The 23,056-nt window shown below is 40.2% G+C and overlaps 1 protein-coding gene across 3 annotated transcripts; it reads right to left on the bottom strand.

Annotated features, from left to right (window-relative positions):
• Positions 1 to 1,346: 1,346 nt before the first annotated feature.
• ADHFE1 (alcohol dehydrogenase, iron containing 1) lies at positions 1,347 to 22,527 on the bottom strand. Of its 3 annotated transcripts, XM_027638626.1 has the most exons (15): positions 22,411 to 22,527; positions 20,696 to 20,733; positions 18,430 to 18,473; positions 18,180 to 18,233; positions 16,824 to 16,978; positions 16,460 to 16,656; positions 15,978 to 16,055; positions 14,725 to 14,830; positions 13,345 to 13,497; positions 12,125 to 12,223; positions 11,113 to 11,191; positions 10,896 to 10,992; positions 7,606 to 7,763; positions 3,860 to 3,988; positions 1,347 to 3,258 (listed from the first exon to the last, which is right to left on the bottom strand). In XM_027638626.1, the coding sequence occupies exons 1-14, from the start codon at positions 22,467 to 22,469 to the stop codon at positions 3,905 to 3,907; spliced, it is 1,401 nt and encodes a 466-aa protein (XP_027494427.1). In that variant the 5' UTR covers positions 22,470 to 22,527; the 3' UTR covers positions 1,347 to 3,258; positions 3,860 to 3,904. The 3 variants fall into 3 exon arrangements, with proteins under 3 accessions (XP_027494427.1, XP_027494426.1, XP_027494428.1); XM_027638625.1 differs by having other exon boundaries at positions 1,347 to 3,988; XM_027638627.1 differs by lacking the exon at positions 22,411 to 22,527 and adding an exon at positions 20,991 to 21,074 and having other exon boundaries at positions 1,347 to 3,988.
• Between the last annotated feature and the right edge of the window lie 529 nt (positions 22,528 to 23,056).

Genomic DNA, 23,056 nt, shown 5'->3' with positions numbered 1-23,056 from the left:
GACAGGGCCTAGACAGAGCTGGGCTGTGTCCCTTAACCATTGCTCTTTCTCATCCATTTCTTCAGGTCTCTCAGGGGATGAAAAGCCAACTCCAAGACAGAGGATGACAAACTTGGCACAGGATGGTGCAACGAGGAACGAGCATACACGATAACCTATCTGTAGTTTCTTCCAAGTTTATTCACATAGGAAGATGGTGAGAGTTTTTGGAGATTTAGGCATGTTGATTACATATTTTTTGCTTCATTGTCTTTTTGCTTTAAATGCTGGTAAAATCAGCACTGGAATGGGAAGAGGCAAGGGAAAAGAGGGGATGGACAAACTACTGTACCAACTGCTCTCATTTTTATAATCCCAAGCAGAAATCCTGGGAGCTCTACCTTGTGAGGGGAGTGGAGTGAGCTTTTCATTTTGTGCACTCCAGGTGAAAATATCATCATGGCTAGGCTTCGCGAACGAAGATTTGGGAAAATATACTGACTAGTAAACTCCTTTCACCAGCACTTTCATATGCACTTGTTCACACTTGCTCCCCAAAGCTAATCTTATTAGTGTAGATGGACTGAGTGAGTAACCAGATGGGCCAGGTTTTGTTTTGCGTCTGCCTGCACAGAACTCAGAGAATACAAGACTAGGGAAAAGAAATAGCAGGTGAATTTCCACAGCAAGAATCATGAACGTGATAACTCCTACTCTAAAAGGAGTCCCTAAAGCCTCTTCAAACCATCCTTTTGTCATGACTGAATAGCTGACATATATGCTCACTTAAAACCTATTCAGAAATCATGGTCTATATGAACTGGACATTTGTTCTTCTTTATATAGAGACTGACAAATCCTTTTATATAGTTACAGCTGTTTAAGGCAGAAAGTAAGTCTTTGACCCCGTGAGGAAGAGGAGTGACTCAATCAAGCCTTACTGCTAGCAAGTATGACGTACAAGGATCAACAGTGTTGTCGTGAAATATCTAATAATATTTACAACTGATTATCTACTGGTTATGTATTGTGTACTGATTATCCAGAAACAGTCTTAAATGTTCACAGAAATACTATGCAGCAGTTCAGAGGCTTTTACTTCTGGAATGCCTCTACCACTGCTCTCAGTTCTCATCCATGATACAATGCTTTTGGGTGCACAGTGTCAAGCTCACCAGGCAAGTGACTTTGCAGGAGGAATCATTATGGTTCATGAAGCCAGTGAAAGTCTCCTCCTCTGAATAATTTGGTTCATAGTTACCTTGTAGGATTGAACTAAACATGACAGAGTTAAACACTGCTCTCAAACACATTCAAACAAGCTTGTGTTTATTTTTGTTATTTGCATTTCAGCATCATCTAAACATAGTAACAGAGTGGCAACAAGAGCCAGAAGAACAAGCTGCCCAGACTTCACACATATGCCAAATCACTGCTGGACACTCAGAATTACAGTGTCACCCAGCTCCCCATACAAATGCCAGACTCATGCACAAAATCGACATGTTCAAAGATACAGATACATTTGACCAACTAGGTTGTTTCAGTAGAGAGTAATTTAGTAATTCAGTACAGAGTAATACATGAAAAGCTCCACATAACTCTTCAGCTGCGAATAAAACTACAACTGCCTGTGAGCCAGGGTGTGACTCCCTGTCATATCACCACTATTTGAAAGACAGCACTGTGGGGTGACATGAGATCCCCCGATTTTTCCTTAGCAAATTTGCACTAGTAACTAACAACTGGTGGTGGGAAAACCACTACTTGTGTAGCTGATATCAGTGAGTGAGACTTCACAACCAGTTTAAGTCAGCTGAAGACTCTGATGCTGTGAAAGGGCTCTGGAAGACAGAAAGGGTCCTTCTTACAGCACCATCTGCTTAAGCTGGGTTAGGTATTACATCAAACCCTTTGTCTCACCTGCAAAATCAGAGGGGGTATGAGGTTTAATTTAAAAACTAGCAAGAGCTCTGGGTTACCTGGTATAGGAAGTTAAGTGTGAGGTTCTGTCAGCTGGAAATGCAGCCTGCCAATAACTGCCATATTGGCATAAATGGCAAATAAAAAGTGTGCTGGAGAAAGACAGGACTGGAAAGACAAAACAGGCCAAAAGTTTATATAGAACCACAGAATGGTTTTGGTTGAAAGGGACCTTAAAGATCATCTAGTTCCAATCCCCCAGCCATGGGCAGGGATACCTTCCACTACACTAAGTTGTTCAGAGTCCCATCCAGCCTGACCTTGAATGACAGGGTTTGACAGAAGGTTTTGACAAAAAGGGGTTTTTTCCAAAACATGGAAGCTTCGCACAATACAACAGTGTGAATCTCTTGCTATATCACCCCTCATGACAGAGGTACTTGTGGGCAATTTCAGCAGAGGAAAAGATTCAGAAGGACATGGAAATCAGATGTGTATCCCAGCACAGGCTGAGGCATACAGGCAGTGCAGTCCTATGGCAACTAAACCTGTTCTGTTGCTAAAAACAACCAGGCTTCAACCATAGCATCCATCCACCCATTTTAACAGCACTAAAACAGATCCAGTGTCAATACTGAGTACACATCTGTTCTCAGATTCTAAGACAGCACTAGCTTGATCAGACAAACATCTAAATGCAAAGGTGAAAGTATAGAGCTTTCTACTTCAACAGGGTGACTGAAAAGTGCTCCCTTCCCAGCACAAAGAAATAAGCACACCAGAGGTTATGGGGTTCTTCTCACATTTGTCTTGTGCTGTGGTAGCTGCATGAATCAGATGCTGAAACAGTTCAACACGAAGCAGAAACTGATTTAAATGAACTGTACACACAACCACATGAACCTTTTTAAAAAAGAAAAATAGTATTAAAATTTTAGTTTCATTTCTCCCTTCCCCACTTCCCTTTCTCAGTTGACAGTCAACCAGCTGGTTAACTGCTCTGAAGGTGCAGGCTCATTCCCACATTTAACCAGTGCTCCCCACGGGGCACTGTGCAGCCATATGCTTCACCACCAATTTTTAATATTGAACCACAGCACACAGCCACTTCCTTAAGCTGGTGGCTGCACTGTGAGGGACAGCACCTGCAAGAGCTCAGCAGAAGCAATTCATTCACAGCAAAGTAAGACACAGCTGAGAGCTTCCTTCCACAGAACACAGCAGGAAAAAGGAGCTCTTGCCTCCAGAGACAGAATGACCATGATGGATACTGTCTTGCTATTACACGGTTCCTGTTGAGCATGTGACCATGTTTTACTCTGATTTTATTCCTCTGATGAACACTTCACATAGATCCTAAAAGGAAAGATAAATATCTGACAATACATGTGAGAATTTTAACTCAAAACAAATTTTCGGGAAGCCTTTTCCAAACAACTATGAAAGTGTGTAGTTTTTTTTTCTTAACCAAACAATGAAAGAAGTACCCCAGTTCAATAGCCTTCTTAGCAAAATCAGATGGTAAAATGATGATAAGCAGAACAGAATACAGTAAGCTGACATTTTCTGCAGGGAACTCCCCCTCCCTAATTAATAATGATCTTACTTATTTTGTAACTAGCGTGACTTTTCAGAACAAAATCATGGATAATTTAAATAGAAGCATAATTTGCAAAATGGTTTGGAATATCCCTTAAAACATTTTCCCACCTTTGACCATCTCTAAAGCACAAGAAAGCCTTCACTACTGCAAGAAATCTGCTCCAACTTTTATGCAAGTCAATACCACTGACTACTGAGCAAAAAAGAAACCACTGTAAAGTCTTCACTTCAAAGCACTGTTTAGTTAAAGATGAATTGCATGACCTTTTTGCAGTGTACAATGGAACAGAGGTCAAAAATACCCAAGTTCTTCCATGCTCTAAACAAATTCAGTGCTGTATCTGTAAGAAATTACCTCTCTGTTAGAATAGAGCACACTTTTCAGAACACAAAGTTTAAGCTAATAAAGCTTCATGGAAGCCTCGAAGAGAGCTGCTAAGTCCTCTTCTGTTTGGGGACGTGGTGATAGCTTAGTCACTCTCTCCTATAAGATTAAAGAAAAACTAAATTACTTAAGGTTGTCAATAAAATTAATCAAACAGTAGCTGAATTATGTGTTTCTGTACTACATCCTTTACAGAGAACAACAAGGCTTTGCAAATAAGTAATCGAGTAATTAAGGTTGATGCTTCGTCAACTGTACAAGACTTTCAAGAACATATTACCTAAAATTGCCTATAATTAAATACAGAGAAGCAAGATTAGAATGTCGTTCAGTTGCAGAGTCAAGTACTGCAAACACGGGCCTTGTCCATCAAGATGTCAGTACGCTGGAGGATATTACCTTGGGAACACAGTCCCTTTTAAAATTCATTTGCCAGCATTGGAACCAGGAGTTCGAGTTTTAGGAACCAAGACTTTCAAAACATAACATCTCCCAAGGCCCAGGAACTGCTGTAAATGGGCAAAGTAAACAGTGCTTGTAACTCAGACTGCAATAAAGGGACACGGCAAGATATGGTATGAAACTTCTTAATAAACAGCCTGACACCTTGTAATCAGAACACAAAGTAGTTGTGGTTGACCTTCATTTGGGTAGTGATTCAACCGAATTTGTAGGTGCTGAAGTACCACTGACAGAAATGAAACCCAGGTATTTGCTTCACTGCTCTGCTGGACAAAATAACCACAAAGGCAGGGGTGGAAATTCAGAAAAGCCCTGTGCTACTGAGGATGAGGAGCTGTATTAGTGTAGGTGTTCGGGTACTGCAGAAACACTCAGCTTAAAGGGCCTAATGCCAACATACTCATACTGGTTATGATTAGCACTTCTGTTTCCAGCAACCAATGATTTTAACATTTATTGAAATACTGGAAAGAATTAGAAATGTCTACAAAGACAGAAGCCAGACTTACTACTACGAATGCAGTATCTTTAGATGAATGTGGTATATTTTGGCAAGAGGAAATTTCTACAGCTACAACCTGTTTCAACATCTCCCTTGTGGAAGATGCTGTCCCCAGCTTTAAATCTCTTTCCCCTTTTTCACATGTGAGAAAGTGGATGTCATTTGCTAAGGTCCTTGCTTCATGCACCAAGTGGGATGCTGGGGAAGGGGCTCCTCCAGCCCCCTGCCTGGGTGGGAGGCTGAGCTGAGCTGCCATCCTGGGTGGAGCACACACCCCTGCCCAGGGTGATGCCGCAGTGCAATGCTGCAGCCGCTCCACTTCCCCCTCAGCCCGCAGGGATGCGATTTGTGGGCAGGCTGGATGTGGTTACACAGCAAGAGTACCACCACACTGCAAACTGAATGTGAAATATTGGTCTAGCATGGTGAGGAAGCCAGCTGTGAGGCATTCACAGTTCATAATCATGGTTAGCATGGCTTGTGATGAGTATGAAAAGTGCAGCTTTGTCTGCATTATTTTACCTACAGGAGAAGCTTTGCTGGTGCATAAGTAGCAATCAAATGGTACCTCTTTCCTCATCCCTGACCAGTGTTGCTAGACACACAGATCCAGCTGAAGAGAAGCTTAAGATTCTTCTATGCAGTTTTGAAACCAAATGGAAAATTCAAATAGTACTACGGCAAAAGTGTGTTGGTTTTTTTCAGACTTATAATATGCAAAATATAACAACTTGGTGCTCAAATATTCATAAATTCATCAGGCTTACAGAAGGACACTGTGGGCCAAAGTCCAGTTTTGCAGCTCTGTGCACTGAAATGGCCAGAGTTATCTGTAAAGCCACACCGGGAGACAGGAGACAATCAGCCTGACAGACTGTAGCATTTCCCAGCTATATTGACAGAAGGCTGCAAATGGAGGCTCCTCCTTTATGCCTCGACACAGAGGCACCAGCACTACTTCTGCACAAGCTTGCTGATATTTGCTGGTGCCCAGACAGCAAGGCCCTGGCTCCCTTAATCTGACTCAGTGCATTCTAGTTTAGTGCCAAAACCGAGTAGCTTAAGGCTCATCACTGGTTCAGCACCATTGTAGCTGTCTCTGGGATGTCTGCAGGGGTGGTTGGGCCAGAGAACAGCTTTTCCACTCCCTCATTTTCTCTCATCCTCTCCACAGGGCCAGCCACCTTAGACATCAAGAGAGCATCTTCTGCTAGAATCACTGCTATCTGCAAATAGGATCAATTTCAATAGACTCACTTAGGAAGGAAAATAAATTCTATTTTAACTTCAAGCACAGGTGTTTGCCCCAACAGAGTTCCCACCTAAATTCTGACAGTCAGATTAGTTTTGTTTTCCTGCAGCCTGCACTTCGCAACATGGAATAAACTTTGCATGCTTTTTAGTGCTATGACAACTGCATCACACTGCTTTGCTGACATGAGTGGGTCAGTGCTATATTCCAAAGCAAACCTACTGCAAGATGAAAACAACAAAAAAAATATACTGTGGCTAATACATTTTCATCATGTAACATCTTATATACAAAAATACAGGTTGAGAAACTATCAAGTCAACTCATTTTACACAGTACAATCATCAATGCCATGAGACCACAGTAAATGAATGAAAAGTCAATTTGAGCTAAGCTAACAAACCCTTCAACATCTTTTGGAGAAGAACCTTTCCCCTCCCCTAGTCATGCAAAACTAGTCTTCAACGAGATGTTTTGCTTATGATGACCTAAACCTAATTGTTTTAAAGAAACATATTTATCTAAACAAACCCCCCAAATGCCCTGTAACGACTTACATACATAAGCTATTTGATGGGTGCTCAGAGACCTTAGTTTTCTGCCTGGCTTTGCCACCACTCTGTTGTGTGTGATCCTACATAGTTGCACCTTTGTGTCATTTTCTCAGGTATAAAACAGGAATATTAATATTTACTGTAAATATAGCTGCTCTAAGTTGCTCTGAGATTCATGATTGAGAAGAACTAGACATAGTAAGAGGTCTGCTGTAAAAAACGAATAACCTTTTGGCCTAAAAAATTTTCACTTTCTCCATAATGTTTATTTCCCTTGCAACTTGGTGGAAATAAATAATAACTGGACAGAAGAGTTCATAGCACATGAATCAAACTCTCTTTTTACAAGGAAGACACTGGATTTTGCTTTTAGAGTGGTGTGCTGCTGTTTGTAATGTCTTTGTGGGCACTGAAACAATAAAGAGTATCACAAGTTTAATCTATATCATCCCAGGGGACCTTATTTCAAATTCTGATGGGGGTCAATGGAGCAAAAAAGCCATCTGGGAAGAAAAATGCAACTTCTCAATATGGAAAGTTTAACGTAAAGTAAGCTCGGTCATTCTTACCAGATAGCACTTGGTATTAAGGCTTTATCCATAGCCCATCTGCATACATAATTAGCAGAAATAGTTATGAAAAAGCAGTATCTTCTACAAAGATCAAAGGTCTATGAAAAAATCCTCTTTTTCAAAAACGTGACATTTAAAAAAAAACCCCGAACGTTTAGCCATTACAGAGTACAGCATTCACTCAATCCCGCTGAAAAGAAAAACCTAAACTGTGGAATGAAACAAAACACAGTCGACTATCCGTAGTTTTCTTCACGTTAATTGTTTTCATGCAGGAATAGAAATAACAGTTGTTTGAAAAGAAGCAATTCTGTTTTTTCCAGAATCTGTTCTATTTTATTTGACAAGAAAAACTGTTTTGCTTTCTGTCTTACCTGAGGCAGAGTGCCTTTGACTAATGCAGGGATGTCTGCTTTGGAATAACCAATTGCAGCTAAGCCATCATCAACATTCAGATCAAATAGGAATTTCCGGAGTGTGTCTGCCAAAATAAGCCCCGCATCTTTGATTCTGGCAGTGCGGATGTCAGCTCCTAAAATAAGACATAATGCCTTGACTGTAGGGTGGAGAGAGCGGAGGAAGCCTGTTCTGGACTTAATTTAATCATAATATCAGCTGAATACATATCCATACACAGCAGTCACTGCCCTAAAAGCAACATGAAGTAAAAAGAGGAATCAGCCTTCATTTTACAGTTGGAATAGTTTGTGAAAGGTGAAATAAAACAAGATCAGAAGCAGGTAAATGATGCCAAAAAGACTAACTGCCACATGAGGTTAACTTCCTTTTCCTCTGTGCTTACAGGGAGAAGCACTTTTCAGACTGACTAACTGCTGGGAGGAAAGAAGCTAACGCATGAACGTCAGTGGTATTTATTTTTATGGACAGTGTGCCAAATGCTAACTTCATTTTAATGCCTTGAGTTTGCTGACATCTAGAGGACTCTTCTGCTCAATTACAGATTCACATACAGGACTAGAGCATGCAGGCTGAAAAAGGCAGGAGACGGCAGGCAAGTGTTCAGGGGGCTGAGTAAATCCTAAATTTAATTTGAGGATGCGCAGATTTGTGTAGGATGATGCAGAACTGAAGGGGAGGAACTGATATATTTGAAACAACTATGGAACAGTAATGAAAACATTGATATAAAAAGGAAGATTACTAATATTTCTCACAGAATAGCTTGCTTCCCCTTTTTCGATAAATGGTCAGGACTTACTTAAAAGTAATAACAAAAGCATGTCCAGACAAAAGACACAGGTTCCTCCATAAGATTTCTTTTTCAAAGTAACTCAAGCTAAACTGCTTCTCTGTGTAACCTCAATGATGTTACACCAGAACTATGTTAGGTCCAAGTGCCATACCGAGAGATGAGTAAGAGAACTAAATAGCTACAGGGAAAAAACACTTCCTGTGGTCCTCACGCAGTTCAGTGGAACATTCAAAGGGAGTTAAAGTGAACAGAAGACCTACAAGCTCATTTGAAGAGCTCAGATATTTGGGTAGTAGGACTGGCAGTGCTATAGCAGATAATGTCTGGGAGAAATTGATAAATAAGATATGACAGAATCTTGTACCAAGTCTTGTGCTATTAGGATTATGGCATGAAGTCTGAGTTTATCCTGGGTTTTGCTATGGAGGAGTAACTGAGACATAAATAAATAATAAATAAATAAATACACTATCTTCAGATAGTACAGTAAAAGGCAAAAGGAAGAGGATAAAACATGACAGTAAATGTGACTGGCAGTTTTAAAATATTGCTATAGTTCTAGGACTTTCTTTTTGCTCAACCTAAAGGACACATCAGTCTTTGATTGCACTTAAGAAAATTTCTGACTGCACACACACCTATTTCAACTATTTAAGAATCCACCCAGGGAGGTATTAAGATTTTTCTGGATCTACCCAAATTCACAGCTGTACCTACACATAACATAACTATTTAGTAATCTGCTTCATGTCATAAAATACCTTCTTAGTCACTGCACTTGGCAACATGACAGATTTGAATCAGCTACTGTAGTCAGTTAGACTCTGGACTGGAATCAGAAGTAAACACCCCAGATGGGAAGTAATAAATTCAATTCCCTGTGACACGTTTTCGGCAGAGTCCCTTTACAGCAAGGCACACAATGACATAGTTAAAATTTCTACTGACAAAATTAACAGAACTTCTAGAGACAGAATTTATAGCAGCAGTTAATACCACAAAACGTAAAGGAACTGCTTTTCAGCCACTTGTTTTAAAATCAAGAGCCAAATTCTCTGATATGCTGTGGTGACTAGTTATCCAAAAACATCTTCTTTGTCTAATTTCAGCTCTGTGATATTGCTGTAGGAACACAAATGTTTAGTAGTTTAGCATATGATTCCAACTAGGTTTGTGTTCTGGTTTGACCACAGGCAGGACTGCATATTTTAGAGGAAGCCTGAAGAGCTTCACAGACACCGTTTATGAAACAAATGGAATTTTCCCTGAATGTAGTTTTTCTGACCATGTTATTTTATGACCTCTTGAAAATACTGTGATATTTTCACTGTCTGTATAAAAGTCCCATTCTTTCTTGGGGATGTTTTCAGATTACTTATAGATATGGCTGGATTGCTGTGACTTGCATACAGAAGGCTGACCATACGAGGTACTGAACACAAATTTTCCAAATACAAGGACAGCTGGCCTAACCACTTTGCACTGCTGCCTGACTGTGACTGCTCCTTAGCCAGCATGGGTATTAGCAGCAGTTTAGTTACAACATAGAGCCTAGTGCAGACAAACACCTGATCTTAGACATAAATAAATTAGCTCACTGCAGAGCCATGCTGTCACAGCTAGACTGCTAACAGCTCTGAGATTACATCACTGGAAGCTGGTTTATTACACAGTCGTGCTGGGGGTGCAATTAAGAGGTATCCTTTCTCTAGGACACCTTTTTGTGATGGGTTGCACTGATAACAAAGTGCTGTATAAAAAGGTAACCTTTAAATGAGCTGTCAGCCTGCAGCATTTACTTTTATTCTGCTAAGAAGCAGAAAAGGTCATTTAGCTTGTTAATCCACTTCTTAGCCATCACATGTGTCCACAGGAGAGCTACTCCATGCTTTCCTTTGACATCAGCCACTGAGAAATTCCAACACCTACAAACAAGCTTAGGCATACATTACAAAGACCCAAACCCACAGTTGTGTGCCATGGAAAAAGAGCAGGAGTGATTCGAAACACCACCCTGTTCTAATTCATTGTCATAGCAGGGAATTTGTTAGGCAAAATTCTGTCTTTTAGCAAATGCACCTGAGCACTTGTTCATTTCATGGTAACTATTCTCCATAAAGCACCAAGATATATGCCAATTGCAGCCACTTTCCTTTGATTTGTAAGAGGTCTACAGTTAATTTCAGCTGTCCAGTTTTCTAGCCAAGAAGATGATTTCTCCAGCTTGCTCCTCTAACCACATCATTCAATATCAAAATTTAGTGTTATTTGAGCTAACTTTGCATTACACATTAACTCCAGAATCCTGATTTTTAAATTTAACGCCCTCACAACAACAAACAACAATTGCTTGCACGCATTTTTTTTTCCTCTCAAAAAAATATTTGGAAATTGGAATTTTTGGAAAGAATTCCATTTGTACAGGTAAGCTGTATCCATAGAGATTCCTACCTAGAATCTCTGCAGCTTCCAAGTGCCGCTCAGGATGTATCTGTGCTGTGAAAGCGAACACTGCTGGGGATGTCAGCACTACAGAAAGGCCATGTGGCTGGGGAAAAAAAAAAAAAGGACATGTACTTTTAACTTCAATATGCTTTAATACTCATTAATGACAGATAACAGACAACTGAAACGTACAATACAAAACCAAAGATAAACCAAGTTTTACCACTAAAGAGTGATCCACATTATAATCCTTTGGTTTATAAGTTTTCACCAAACCAGAAATAGGGTAAGACATTCCATGGCTGGAACAGAGAGCAGAGAGCAAGTGGTTAGGGCAGCACTCCTGGCATTTGGAAAATTTGCTTTCAGTCCCTTGTGTGGTCAGTTTTCGGTATGCAAGTCTCTTCAGCACAGATATTCAAAAGGTATTGACATACAGCTGTGGTGTGGATATCAGGTACAGACAAACCTCATCCCTCTGCACCTCAGGGATATAGCTGTAAAAAACAGTACCTCCTTACTTTGTGAGTGTGAAGTTATATTACTCCATTGACTGGACTGAAAGATGTTCAGTTCCTGAAATAATACAGATATGCCAAAAATACCATAATCTGCATCCCTACATGATCATACTGCCTAAGAAAAATAAACATTAATTTTAAGGTATAATTAAAAGAGTAGACTTGCTCAAAGAAAAGGAATGAAAGAAACATCTTTGAAAAGAATGACTGCTAAAAACTTCACACAATTCAATCTCTGAGATTTCCATCCAAATGAAACTATATTGCCTTACAATAATAATTACAGCTCATTTCAGCCTGCTGATTGCCTACCCTACAGACAAACTTACAGACAATTGCATCAGTTCAGGAAAAGCACAAGATTACATCATTCTGTCTCACTGCAGAAAAGCTGGCATGAAATCTAACATTTTAGATGTCATTGACTTTTTTTTTACTGTGGTCTTTACTATCAAGGAAGGTAAAGAAGGCCATGTTTTGTAATTTTTACATGATTGGATCTGAGTATCACAAGCTAGAATACACAATCCTCATACACATAAATGCCAAAAGCCTATTAATTTCTCACAACACACAGCTCCCTCAGCATCCACAGGCCAGGCTACAATCCCTTAATATACACTCAGCAACAAAGGCAGTGACATCTTTGACAATCTGAAGCAAACACTAGCTAGAAGTTGACCTCATATGGGGTTACTGCTTGTCTGTACTCACCAGAGATGGACACCAGCATTGCCAAAGCCAATACCAGCAAAAGCACTTGCCAGGTGCATGTTGGCTCTTGCTCCACGGTCTTCAGGGTTTCTGATGGCTCTGTGTACCAGCAAATTCACAAACAGATTGGTGATTCGGGAGGGAGAAGGGGAAGAGGGCTTCTTTATGGACAGATAGACAAAACCCTCTAAGATAAGCTGAGATAAAATGCTGGAAACAGGATCAAGCCACTGCAGTAAGAGAACAATCTTGCTTCTGGATCACTAAGTAGATTGCACTGATTCAGTGAAGGGCAAGCCTCTTTTCACTTTTCCAAAAACTGAGTAAATAAAGTGAATTTAACCAGATTAACCTCAATGGTGATTTAAACAACTCTACTTAGGAGCTTTGGCCATTCTGTGTACAGCTCAAGGATCACTCCACTCATTAGGTGGCAGTCTAGATCCCATCACCTGTTGTGGGAAAAAGACAAGGTTGCTTGCCTTTCTATGCCTCAGGCTCCTTGTGTACTTTGACAACAAGGAGAAAAAGTCTCGTGAATAGATTCTACATGAACAAGAAAAAACTATTTTGACTAGCTAGGTAAAAAGTCTTTTACAACAAAACTCCACAATGATCTTTAATAGAAGGGCACATGGTATACAAAAGCTGTATGCTGGCTAAAACTTTATTGGTAGGAATCAAAATTAGCATCCAATTAAGCCAATTCTTATTCTAAATTGAGGGTCTTCTAAGTATGAGCAGGTTTTCAATAAATGCATAATTCTGCACATTCGTAAGTGTATGTGGCTACCTTCTCGATGGATGTGTAAGTATCTTAATTTACTCTGATGGTCACAGAAGTTACATCAGCAGTATTTTGTTCAGTTTGTTACATATTCCCATTACACTGTTATAAAAAGTTGATTCTTGGAAAAATATGTAAATGATACTCCCATATTAACTGAGCAGCTTGAAATATCTTTAACAGGACTTCTAAAATAGATTCACAGAGGCATTAAAAAGCTACCTCCCTCAAGAAACCTATTAACCCCAATTTTACTTTCAATTTTATTTGAAAAAAAATTTTCCTTTATTTAAGAAAAACCCAGGGTAGAAAATGAAAGTTTAATGTTGCAGCTTGCCTTAATTTAGCCTAAAATTCAAGCTCTTCTAAGCATCCCTTTCAGGGCACTGAAGACAGAACATACTGCAAGGCAGATGGCTGTTAAATGTATTACCTTTTCAAATATTTAGCCACAATATGCAGAGCATGAAGAGCCCAGACATCACTGACAGGGTTGCTGCCTTGGTAAGCTGGTCGGTTGATCGGGTTTGAAGGGCAGGGACTGCGCATGTTGTAAGGAAGAGCGGTGTATGATTCTAGAGCATGGCTGACAGAAAGATTAAAAAATTAATTATTTAAGGGGGAGAACTCCATGTTACTGCCCTGCTGTCCCTTGAATGCAGGTTCTTATTTATTTCTGGTGTTTAACAGTTGCCAAAAACAAAAATACAATCTCATAGACAACTGGGAGAATGCCGGGCAGGCGCCTCCAGAGTGCTTCACTCTCCAACAAACACACAGACGGCAATCCAAACACAGTCATTATCTATCAGCTCACACCATGCTTAAAGCTAGGTTGGATGCATTGGCACCTTGGTGTGTAATGCTTTTCACTGAAGAACACTGTACATGTGCAATGGGTGCATTTTCTTTCTGTGGGACAAAGAACTGTAAGAAGCTTTAGCACAGGAAGCATCACTAAGGTACCTTTCTTTTAGAAGTATCGACCTTTAAAAAATTAGGGGTATGATGTTTAAGTTGGGTGGAACTGTCAACAGTTTAATCTCTGAGATTCTCATGAATCTGAGCACATAAAGAAGGGGCACTGGGTACATGGCTACATTCAGATGTTTAAAACTACAGATGTTTAAAACCATTTTCATTGGTGAACAAATGCCTTAATTCCACTACAGACATTGCAGTTCAGGGTACTTCACCAAGTTTGAGAAATCACTGTTTCATTACAGCTCTATTGCTTTAATATACACAGAATCCAGAAGCAAAGTGAGCTCTGGCTCTCCGAATAGAAATGTCAATGCATTTTGTGAAACTAAAAGCTGTAGGTTTAAGATGAAGAAAATTTTGTGCCAAGTGAAAAGCAAATTAAAGAGACGTTCCAAAGATGGCCATAATTGGGTGAAGACCTGCCAGCATCTCACAAGCCTTCACAAACTTTTATTGACACATCATGGCTTTTGTTAGAAAATCCTTGTTCTCTATTCCCTGTCATGTCTATGAGACATGATAAATGCTGTCACAATTCTGATTAATAATCTCTATGATCTCTTAAAAAAAGACACCTGGACCCTCTTCTCTGACAACAACCATCCTGGAAGCAAATTTCTGCAAATGAGTGATTTGGTTCCATACATTCTGAGGGAGGCAGTGAAACTAACTAAGAGGAAAGTATAACAGAGCTCACCTTAACGAGAAGAGCAAAAGGAGAAAAAAGATCATCCTTTTCTGCTCCCAAAATATATTTTTTTCTACAATCATCATAGTAAAAATACAAAAATGTAATAAGTTCAGGTAGCAGCCTACACAGAAAACTCACCAAAGCACATCAAAGCCACTGTTGGCCACTATTCGTTCAGGCATAGACAGTGTGTGCAAAGGATCAATGATGCCTAATGTTGGCTTAATGGCTCTTGAAGCAATGCCTGCAATATGTAAAGTGAGGAAAATGGGTTAAAGATTTTTTGCAACAAAATAGGACAAGCTTAATGTTCAAAACATCACAATAGGGAGGGGAACTTATTTGAAACTATGAACGTAAAAGGGAAGAGAGAGAAGAGAGAGCAAGGAGTATCTATAAATGTAGATCATAGGTATCTTACTGACGATGAAGTCCCTGTAGCAGGCTTATATGATTTGAGACTTTTGCCTGAAGTGGCAATAGCATTCTTTCTCTGTTTGCAACACTCCCTGAGCAGCCTATACTTGCAAAATGTCTGTGCTGCATGGTATCTGCAGTATTCTTAAATTTGTATCTCCTGTGAACAGTCAGAGGGCAAAACTGGTTTGGGCCTACAATTGCTGTCTTGAGCACCTGTAATAACCATGCCCTCGTGTTTTGGTTATGGAGGCACAGATGTAGCTTTGAGGGAGAGACAGACAGACACAGACTGATTGACTACTTATAGACTAGAAAACTCTTGAGCTATTATCAGAACACCTTAGCACACCCATTTGGGTCCCAAGTGCTGCAGACTGCATGGCATATAAAATCCACATGTTTAGAAGTAAAACCTCAAAACAGCTATGAAGCTCAAGATGACATTTTAGCCTTAATCTTTATTTGCCAGGGATGAAAAGGCCAAGGGAAGACTGTCCCTCACTTGCACAGCATCCCAGGCCTGAGGTTTCAAAAGTCAGGAAAAGGAACATTTGGTTGCAATTACACAACAAAGAAACAGAAGTCTTAAAAGCAGAAAGAAAAATACAGAGGAAATAAGGAACAGTTGGTTGACCCTGAATATAAGTAGAAATTTCCTTTGCAATTAACATTTTCTGCCATTTAAGGACTTGAAAGATTTTAGTTTCCTGTTTTGCCTTCAAACTATAATCCAATGTATTACATAGGCATTTCATTATGTTAATACGCTATGAATTTAATTCAAGGAGGAAACCATTAAGCTCTTCAAATTTGCCTGTGGCAGTTGACTCAAACAAAATGACACCTGAAATGAAATGCAGTATCCCTTCCTTTCACAGCAGGGAAATAACAAAGACATTGGAAAAGCAGTTGTCTTGCATAGCATACAAAAAAAACCCACAAAAAACCCAAACAAAACAGCAAAACCTCACCAGTTTTAACTTTTAGTTCTTTGAAGTCAAAAATGGCAACACCAGTGGTTTCACTTCCAGTGCCAGATGTTGTAGGAACTTAAAAGGAAGAATGGGCATAACAACAAATAAATAATATAAAATATTGCAAAATAAGTAAATAAAACCACAATAGTAACACCACCAAAAACACAGGAACCAGGAAATCTTGGAGGAATCCCTGATCCAAAGCCAACAGGTCAAAGAGAAACTGTTACTTTGATCTCTTTTCTCAGTAAAAGCAATCTAATTGAGCTAAACAAGACAAACTGATTACAAAAGCTCTGATTTTTACACTGAAGTAAATAGTAAAATTGCTGCTGAATACAACTAGAGGAGAAGTAAGCCCAGAGGAAGCTGAAACAGTCATGGTAAACTGATTTCAATAGAAATATCACAGAGAGTGTAGAATAACTCCCTTACCCCCAAGCCCTCACTCTCCACATACATCCCTCCTGCTTTACCTGCTATCAGTGGCTTGAGGGGAACAGTGACAGGCTTCCCTTTCCCAATAGGAGCATTGACATAATCCAAGAATTCTGAAGTAGGGCTGGCTGCGTACAGGTTGGCAGCTTTACAGGTGTCTATCACAGACCCACCTCCAACAGCAACATAGGCATCAAACTCTCCCTTTTTGGCAAATCTAATGGCATCCAGGAAACTTGGAAAACAAGAAAGGATTTCCAATTAGTCAGGATTAAACCAGTACACAGGGAAACTAATTATTAAGACCAGTATGCAGGTCATAAGGTGTTTAAACAGCCACAGGGAATGCCGGAAAGGCCTAGGCACTACTTGGAGAAGTGCACTGTCAGACGTGAGTAGTACCTTTGGTCTGTTGGCTCCACCCGGACATTATCATATATCTGAAAGTTTATACCATATTTTGCCAAGGAATTCAATACTGCATTTACAGGAGGGAGTTTGGAGAGGTTTTTATCTGTCATCAAACAAACTCTTCTAGCACCAAGATTCTGCAGGTCCTACAATAACAATGACATTAAAAACCAAATGACTAGTAAAAATCATACACTGAACAATTTAAAAACTGATCCAAATCAACGGATCAATTAATAATAAAAAAAACCCCAACCTAAAAATAGTTGGTTATTGTAAAATTTTTAAAACCATATCAGCCAAAGAAAAAGAGCATTAACCACACACATATAGGACGCAGAAAGCAGCATAAAATTTAAAGCTGCCAAACCGATATAGTTGAAGTCTTACAACAGAAGAAAACTAAAGTTGTTGAACCACATGGTTAAGACTAGAGTAAAATGTAAATTTTTTTTAAAAAAATATTTTTCCTACACAATTCCTGTGACAATAAAAAGGTTTTTTCACAGGTTGTCTCCCCTAGATACCTACCAAAGCACAGGATCAAAATCTTGCAAATTTGATATTGAATATTAATTTATTGATTAAAAATCAAAATAAGGTGGCAAAAGAGAGAAAATACATCCTAACCTTTGCTAAATTAATTGTCACAAGCGCTACATGATACATGCAATTCTAAATAATTCTAATACTGTTTAAAGACAGAGGTTCTGTCTAATTTCATTTACTGACTGTTATCTTGCTTTACAAATTTGCAAATAAAAAAGAGAATTGTTAATGCCAGAAATGCCAAGAAAGGAGGAAAAAATGATAAACAAAAAAAGCCAAAGATAACAGCAAACTGGAACAATGTATTCAGGTGAATCATCTCACATCGCTGAAACAAAAATTCTTCATTTTCACAGTGCAAACTCAGAGCTGAATGAGAATCTAGCCAATTTAATGGAAAGTCTCTAATTCATTTTAAGGAGCAGTAGAAGAGACAAAAATGATCTTGAGAAAATCCTGGTGAGTCACCAGGATTCAAAACTTTCTGAATTAAATTCCCTGTCAGTGAAAAGTATTGTTGCATAATCCTAGCAAATCATCAATTATCTAATTATCCCCAAGCTGCATTTCATGTTCTCAGTTATACCATAGAAACATCGATGCAACATGCTTCTGTTCTGTACCCAATAGTATTTTCCAGCCTTTTTACACTGGTATATATGACAACACATACTGCAAATCAGTGGAGATTCAGACATGCCATAAATAAATTTTCCTTCATAAAACAGATTGATAGCACCATCAGACCTTTAGAAAGTAACTTTTCACCAGAGATGGACTTAGACCATAGCAGCTTACCATGCCAATCTCTTTTGTAACTCCTTCTCCGTATCGGATGTTTGAAATGGCCATCTACAAAAAAAAAGAGAACAAACCAAAACCAAACAACCTTTTTTTCCTGGAAAAATGGATAAATGGCATCTACTACCACACAGACAAAGTGAAATATAAATATTTAATAATGCAACTATTTGTTAAATGCCATGTTTAGCAATTAAGTGTTTTGTATACTACTTTAAAATCAAATACATTTGATTATTAAACCTACCTCAAATGCATAGTCTGTATTTCCCAGGGTATGCCGCTCAGGGACTGGAATGGAAATGAAACAGTAAAATTAGGGAACAAAAAGTTATTGCAATCTGTTTCTCAGCACTAGAGTTGACAGACTTCCTTGCTTTTAGAATCACTAATATATTTGCACAGGTCATCTCAGCTTGTCTGGATAACAGTTACCCATTTCATCCCTTATTGCTTGTGAGATTATCTAAGTACTTAATTTGATTAATGTAGTTCAGCAAAACCAGTATTTTTTCCCCTTCTTTCAAGAATTATTTCCTATAAAAACTGAACAAGTTAGCAGGAAGTCTGTATGAGAATGTTTGCAGTCTGCAAAGACCAGAAAAGCACGATAAGTAGAACTGAGTGCTGGTACAAGCTGGTACAAGCTGATAGGTGCTAGAAATGTGTAGGGGCTACATGATAACCTTCAGAACAACTTTTAAGACAAATCCATGAGACATCCTCCATGTACACCTGAACAGAGAAAATCTTTTGTATGTGTAGGAGCAATACTAACAGGTGTTTACACTTCTCTTTACTTCTGCCTAGTCCTGAACTAGCAGGTGAAACTGAATTGTTTGCTAGAAAACTAAGAAACTGCATGCATTTCTAATAATAAATAAGAATCGGTGCGTTACTCTCAACCTTACTTAGAAGAAAAGATATTTATAAGGACAGTCCTTCAGTCACAGCCTCTCTCTGTCATGTTGTTCTTGCATGAATCATCACAAAACTCAATTTCTGGCATATCCTGATTTTGCCACAAAGTGAAACAAACTTCATCAACTGACACTGCCCATTCTTCTCCAAGAAAAGATCAGATGAGGCATTCTGCTCTTCCTGCTGAAGTCATGCCTTACATGTGCTATATTAATTGAAAATATGTAATTTGGGTTCAGATCCAATGAGTGAAGCCATGATAATGAGTCACAGACACTCTGGGGTGCACTGGAGCACTGACCCACAACAGTAACACATAGATGTATTAAAATCCTTTATGCATTTTCTATTGAAGCCCAGGCCAGCTGCTATCAGCTCTTTTCATTGCCACCTCTTGCCAGGCTGGACACGTTTGACCTCTCCTGGAGCTTGAGTCTGCTGTACTTTCAGTCATTAATTTGACAGGCTAAGAACATGTCCAAAACATTTACTCTCTTGTTTTCTGATAGTATAATAGATGTCCTTTTGTTATATTCTTGAGCCAAACTTAACTTTCAGGAAATTTTACCGAGTTTGAAAATTGCACTATTTCCTTGAACACTACCAAGAAACATAAAGAACTTTTATTTTTCCTCTACAGTCACTGTTAAATCAATTCTGACTATTTAGAGACTTACTGAACTGATATCATCTTGCTACACTACAGACTCGATGCTTAAAACTTACAGAGAGTGTGCTTAACTAAGACTTCTGTTTAGGAAGAGTTTAATTTGAATTGACCGAGTAGATCATCAAGCAGACAAGCAGAAGAATGAGATTCTGTTTCTCAGCTGTGCTATTGTCTTGCTGTATGATGGCCTTGGACAAAACAAGTATCTGAACACAGATATGGCTTTTCCATATGTGAAATGGCAATGGCAATTTTTTAAAAAGTGTCTTCAGCAAAGCATGTGAAACCAAGTTGCTCAGAATTACCCATTACAGAAATTATGGCCCAAAAATACTGATTTTTAGTGGATCTGGAGACCAATCAGCTATCTGGAGACTGACACAAATAGTTATTCTCACAGCCCCCCTATGCTCCATGCACACAGAAACTCCTCCAGGGTGGCTTGGTTACTCAGCACAGGCCTCCTGCTCTGACTCCAGAACCCTGGCCTGAGCTGCGTACAAAAAGCCTATGGAGATTTTATTCTCCACCTTTGTGAATAGCTACTTTTTATCCATAATGCTTCATGTTTCCTTTCTAATGTAACAGGTGTGTATCCAAAAGCAGATCTAAAGTGGAGATGGTTCAGGTGGTGACAGCAGTAGTAGCAGCCAGAGCAAATGCCTGATCAACTTGCCTCACGGTGTGGGGAGGGAAGGGACAGGAGGCAGTAATTGCGGTTCATGTGGGAACAGTGAATCTCTCCAACAATAACCAGTATCCCTGTACAGCCGCAAAATACAGACTGCTTACCTTAACCTTTAAGCTGCTCTCCTTCTCACCTGTTACCTACACCTCTGCCTTGGTTACACTGATACATATGGTTCTGCAGGGTCACGGTCTCCTACAGGATTTTACTCTGGAGACACAAATTAAGTCTTACCTTGGGAATAAGTGTGGCCATGGCTCGGGCACCGACATCTAGTTAAAATGTTTAAAAAAAAAAAAAAGTATGGTTAAAAGGGGAAACTAAAGCAGACAAACGAATCTGTCCTTCCCTAAAAGTATCCTGCCAGCACCCATTCCAAGGGCCTCCAGCGGTGTGCGGTGGGAGGGGGGACGGAGCGGCCGCTGCTTTTCACTCTCCACACGCGGCTCCCGCCCGGCCCCGGCCCCCGGCAGTGCCGGCCCCGGGGAGAAAACCCTCGGCCCTCGGCGCCCCGTCCCACCGCACTCACGCTGCCCGCTCCAGCTGCCGCAGCAGGCGAGCGACCCGCGCCCGCCCCGCCGCCATCGCGCATTTGCGGCCGGACGGGGATCGGGATTGGGACGGGGACGGGCCAGCGGCAGCGCCTCCTCCCGGGTCAGGCGCCGCCGCTTCCCGGCCCCGCACCAGCCGCACGGGTGAAAAAAGAACTGTCCGCATTCAGTCCCTCCCCAGTTAATGCCCCTGCGGTCAATGCAGGCACCGAACTGCAAAACCCAACCCGCGCCTGTTTCAAGGCAAGCAAAGCCTGATTGCTAAAACACACAACACAGAGTGCCCACGAAGAGCTACTGAAGTACAGCTAGGGCTGAGCGCGGGTCATAGTACTTGTCACGGAAAAATACTGAAAGTAGTCCGATTGCAGAGTGAAAATAATAAAAAAGCCACGGTCCTGAGCATAGGGCAATTTAAAATTAGCTTAAACACTTTTCAGACTTTTTTAGTGGTGCCCAGTGACAGGATGAGGAGCAATGGCCATAAACTAAAACACAAGTTCCACCACAACACAAGGAAGAACTTCTTTCCATTGAGGGTGGCAGAGCACTGGAATAGGCTGCCCAGGGAGGTGGTGGAGTCTCCCTCTCTGGAGACATTCTCCTGGACGTGTTCCTGTGTAACTCGCTGGAGGTGACCCTGCCTTGGCAGGAGAGTTGGACTAGATGATCTCCAGAGGTCCCTTCCAACCCTAAGAATTCCATGATTCTGTGAAATTACATGGAAACTACAGTGCAGGATGGATCAAAATTGTGTAACCACATTCTTAAGATTCTCTAAGCTATGCTGATTAGCTGACAGAAAAGTATATCAGTATTAAGCAAATGTAATATTGGATTCTGGCAAAGAAAGCACCATTTTTCTGTTGTAGCAGGTATTTTGCCTTCGCATACTGCTGCGTTTTATTTATTAGAGAGTTGCAAAAAAGGTTAATGCATCAAAAAAGGAATTTATTTGCAATACACTTTAAAGGCAGGCAGCTGGTGTTCTCTGGGTCTCCAGGAAAGAAAAAGTACTTCAGATACTGAAGATACTGAAAATTTCCATTTTGTGGACATGCAAGTATCTGGTGTTTCTGCCCATGGCAGAGGGGTTGGAACTAGCTTTAAGGTCCCTTCTAACTCAAATGATTCTGTGATTCTATGAACAGATCAGTTGAGCTTAAAAAGGACGATTTCGCAAGGTGCTGAGTTCAGAAGAGCATATTAATGGCCTGACCAGGCAATATACATGAAGCTGTGAAACCATCCATTTGTGAGAACCAGAAACTGTCAGCACCCCAGAGGCACCTGTACCTCTGCTCAGGTTACTTCATCACTGCTGGAAATGCACAAACTGCCAAGGATTTTGGTGGAGAAAGTTTACCAATAACCTCATCGTCAGCACAGAATACTTACGAGGTGTGTGTATGCGTTGTGAAAGACCTAATCTCTCTGGCCGAGCAGGTAAAAGACATGCCCTATGGCAATGCCTGGAAGTTCAAAGGTCTGGAACGTATCTCCAAACAACCTTTTCCACTTGTTCAAGAGTTTTTTACCCCTGCTTTGTCTTGATACTCACACTGAAGGCTTCATAACAGAGGGTTGTGTCCACAAAACCATTCCTGACACCAGCAAGACTGAAGCAGCCTGCAGCAGTGCAGACTGCTCAGCACAGGGACAAGAAACATTCAAGAGGCAAACAACACATGGTTGAGTGCTACTCAGTCCATCAATGCCATCCAAGCCCCAAGGCGTACACACCCCTTCTGCCCTCGGCAGCTGCCTTACACAGAGGTTTTGCTTTAGGATGCTTTTTACTGAAGCTGCCATCCGAAGTGAACTGCTACAGAATAGGACAAGAGAATTGCTATAGTCACCCAGCTTTTTCAAAAACTCATTTGCAGTGAGGCATTATATAATATCACTAACAATTCACAAACGTGAAAGTTTGAAAACCTAACTTAAGAGAGATTGCTGAAACTTGTTTTACTAACTTTCTTACCAGGAAACAGCATCTTTCCTGTAGTTAAGCCACACACTGGTGGCTTATTTTATTTTTCTA

Source organism: Corapipo altera, unplaced genomic scaffold, assembly GCF_003945725.1.
Source record: "Corapipo altera isolate COAL_440 unplaced genomic scaffold, ASM394572v1 49, whole genome shotgun sequence".
Taxonomy (NCBI): Eukaryota; Metazoa; Chordata; class Aves; order Passeriformes; family Pipridae; genus Corapipo; species Corapipo altera.
Note: the sequence above shows the minus strand (reverse complement) of the source record. Positions and strands in the feature narration are given on the sequence as shown.

Bases quoted from the DNA above. Each gene is read 5' to 3' on its own strand.
- ADHFE1 (XM_027638625.1), bottom strand. From the start codon at position 22,469: ATGTCTTTTACCTGCTCGGCCAGAGAGATTAGGTCTTTCACAACGCAT. The intron at 18,234-18,429 runs GTAGGTTTAATA...TTTTTTTTGTAG, and splicing joins ATACAGACTATGCATTTGAG to ATGGCCATTTCAAACATCCG. The intron at 11,192-12,124 runs GTGAGTACAGAC...TCTCTGTTCCAG, and splicing joins AATGCTGGTGTCCATCTCTG to CCATGGAATGTCTTACCCTA.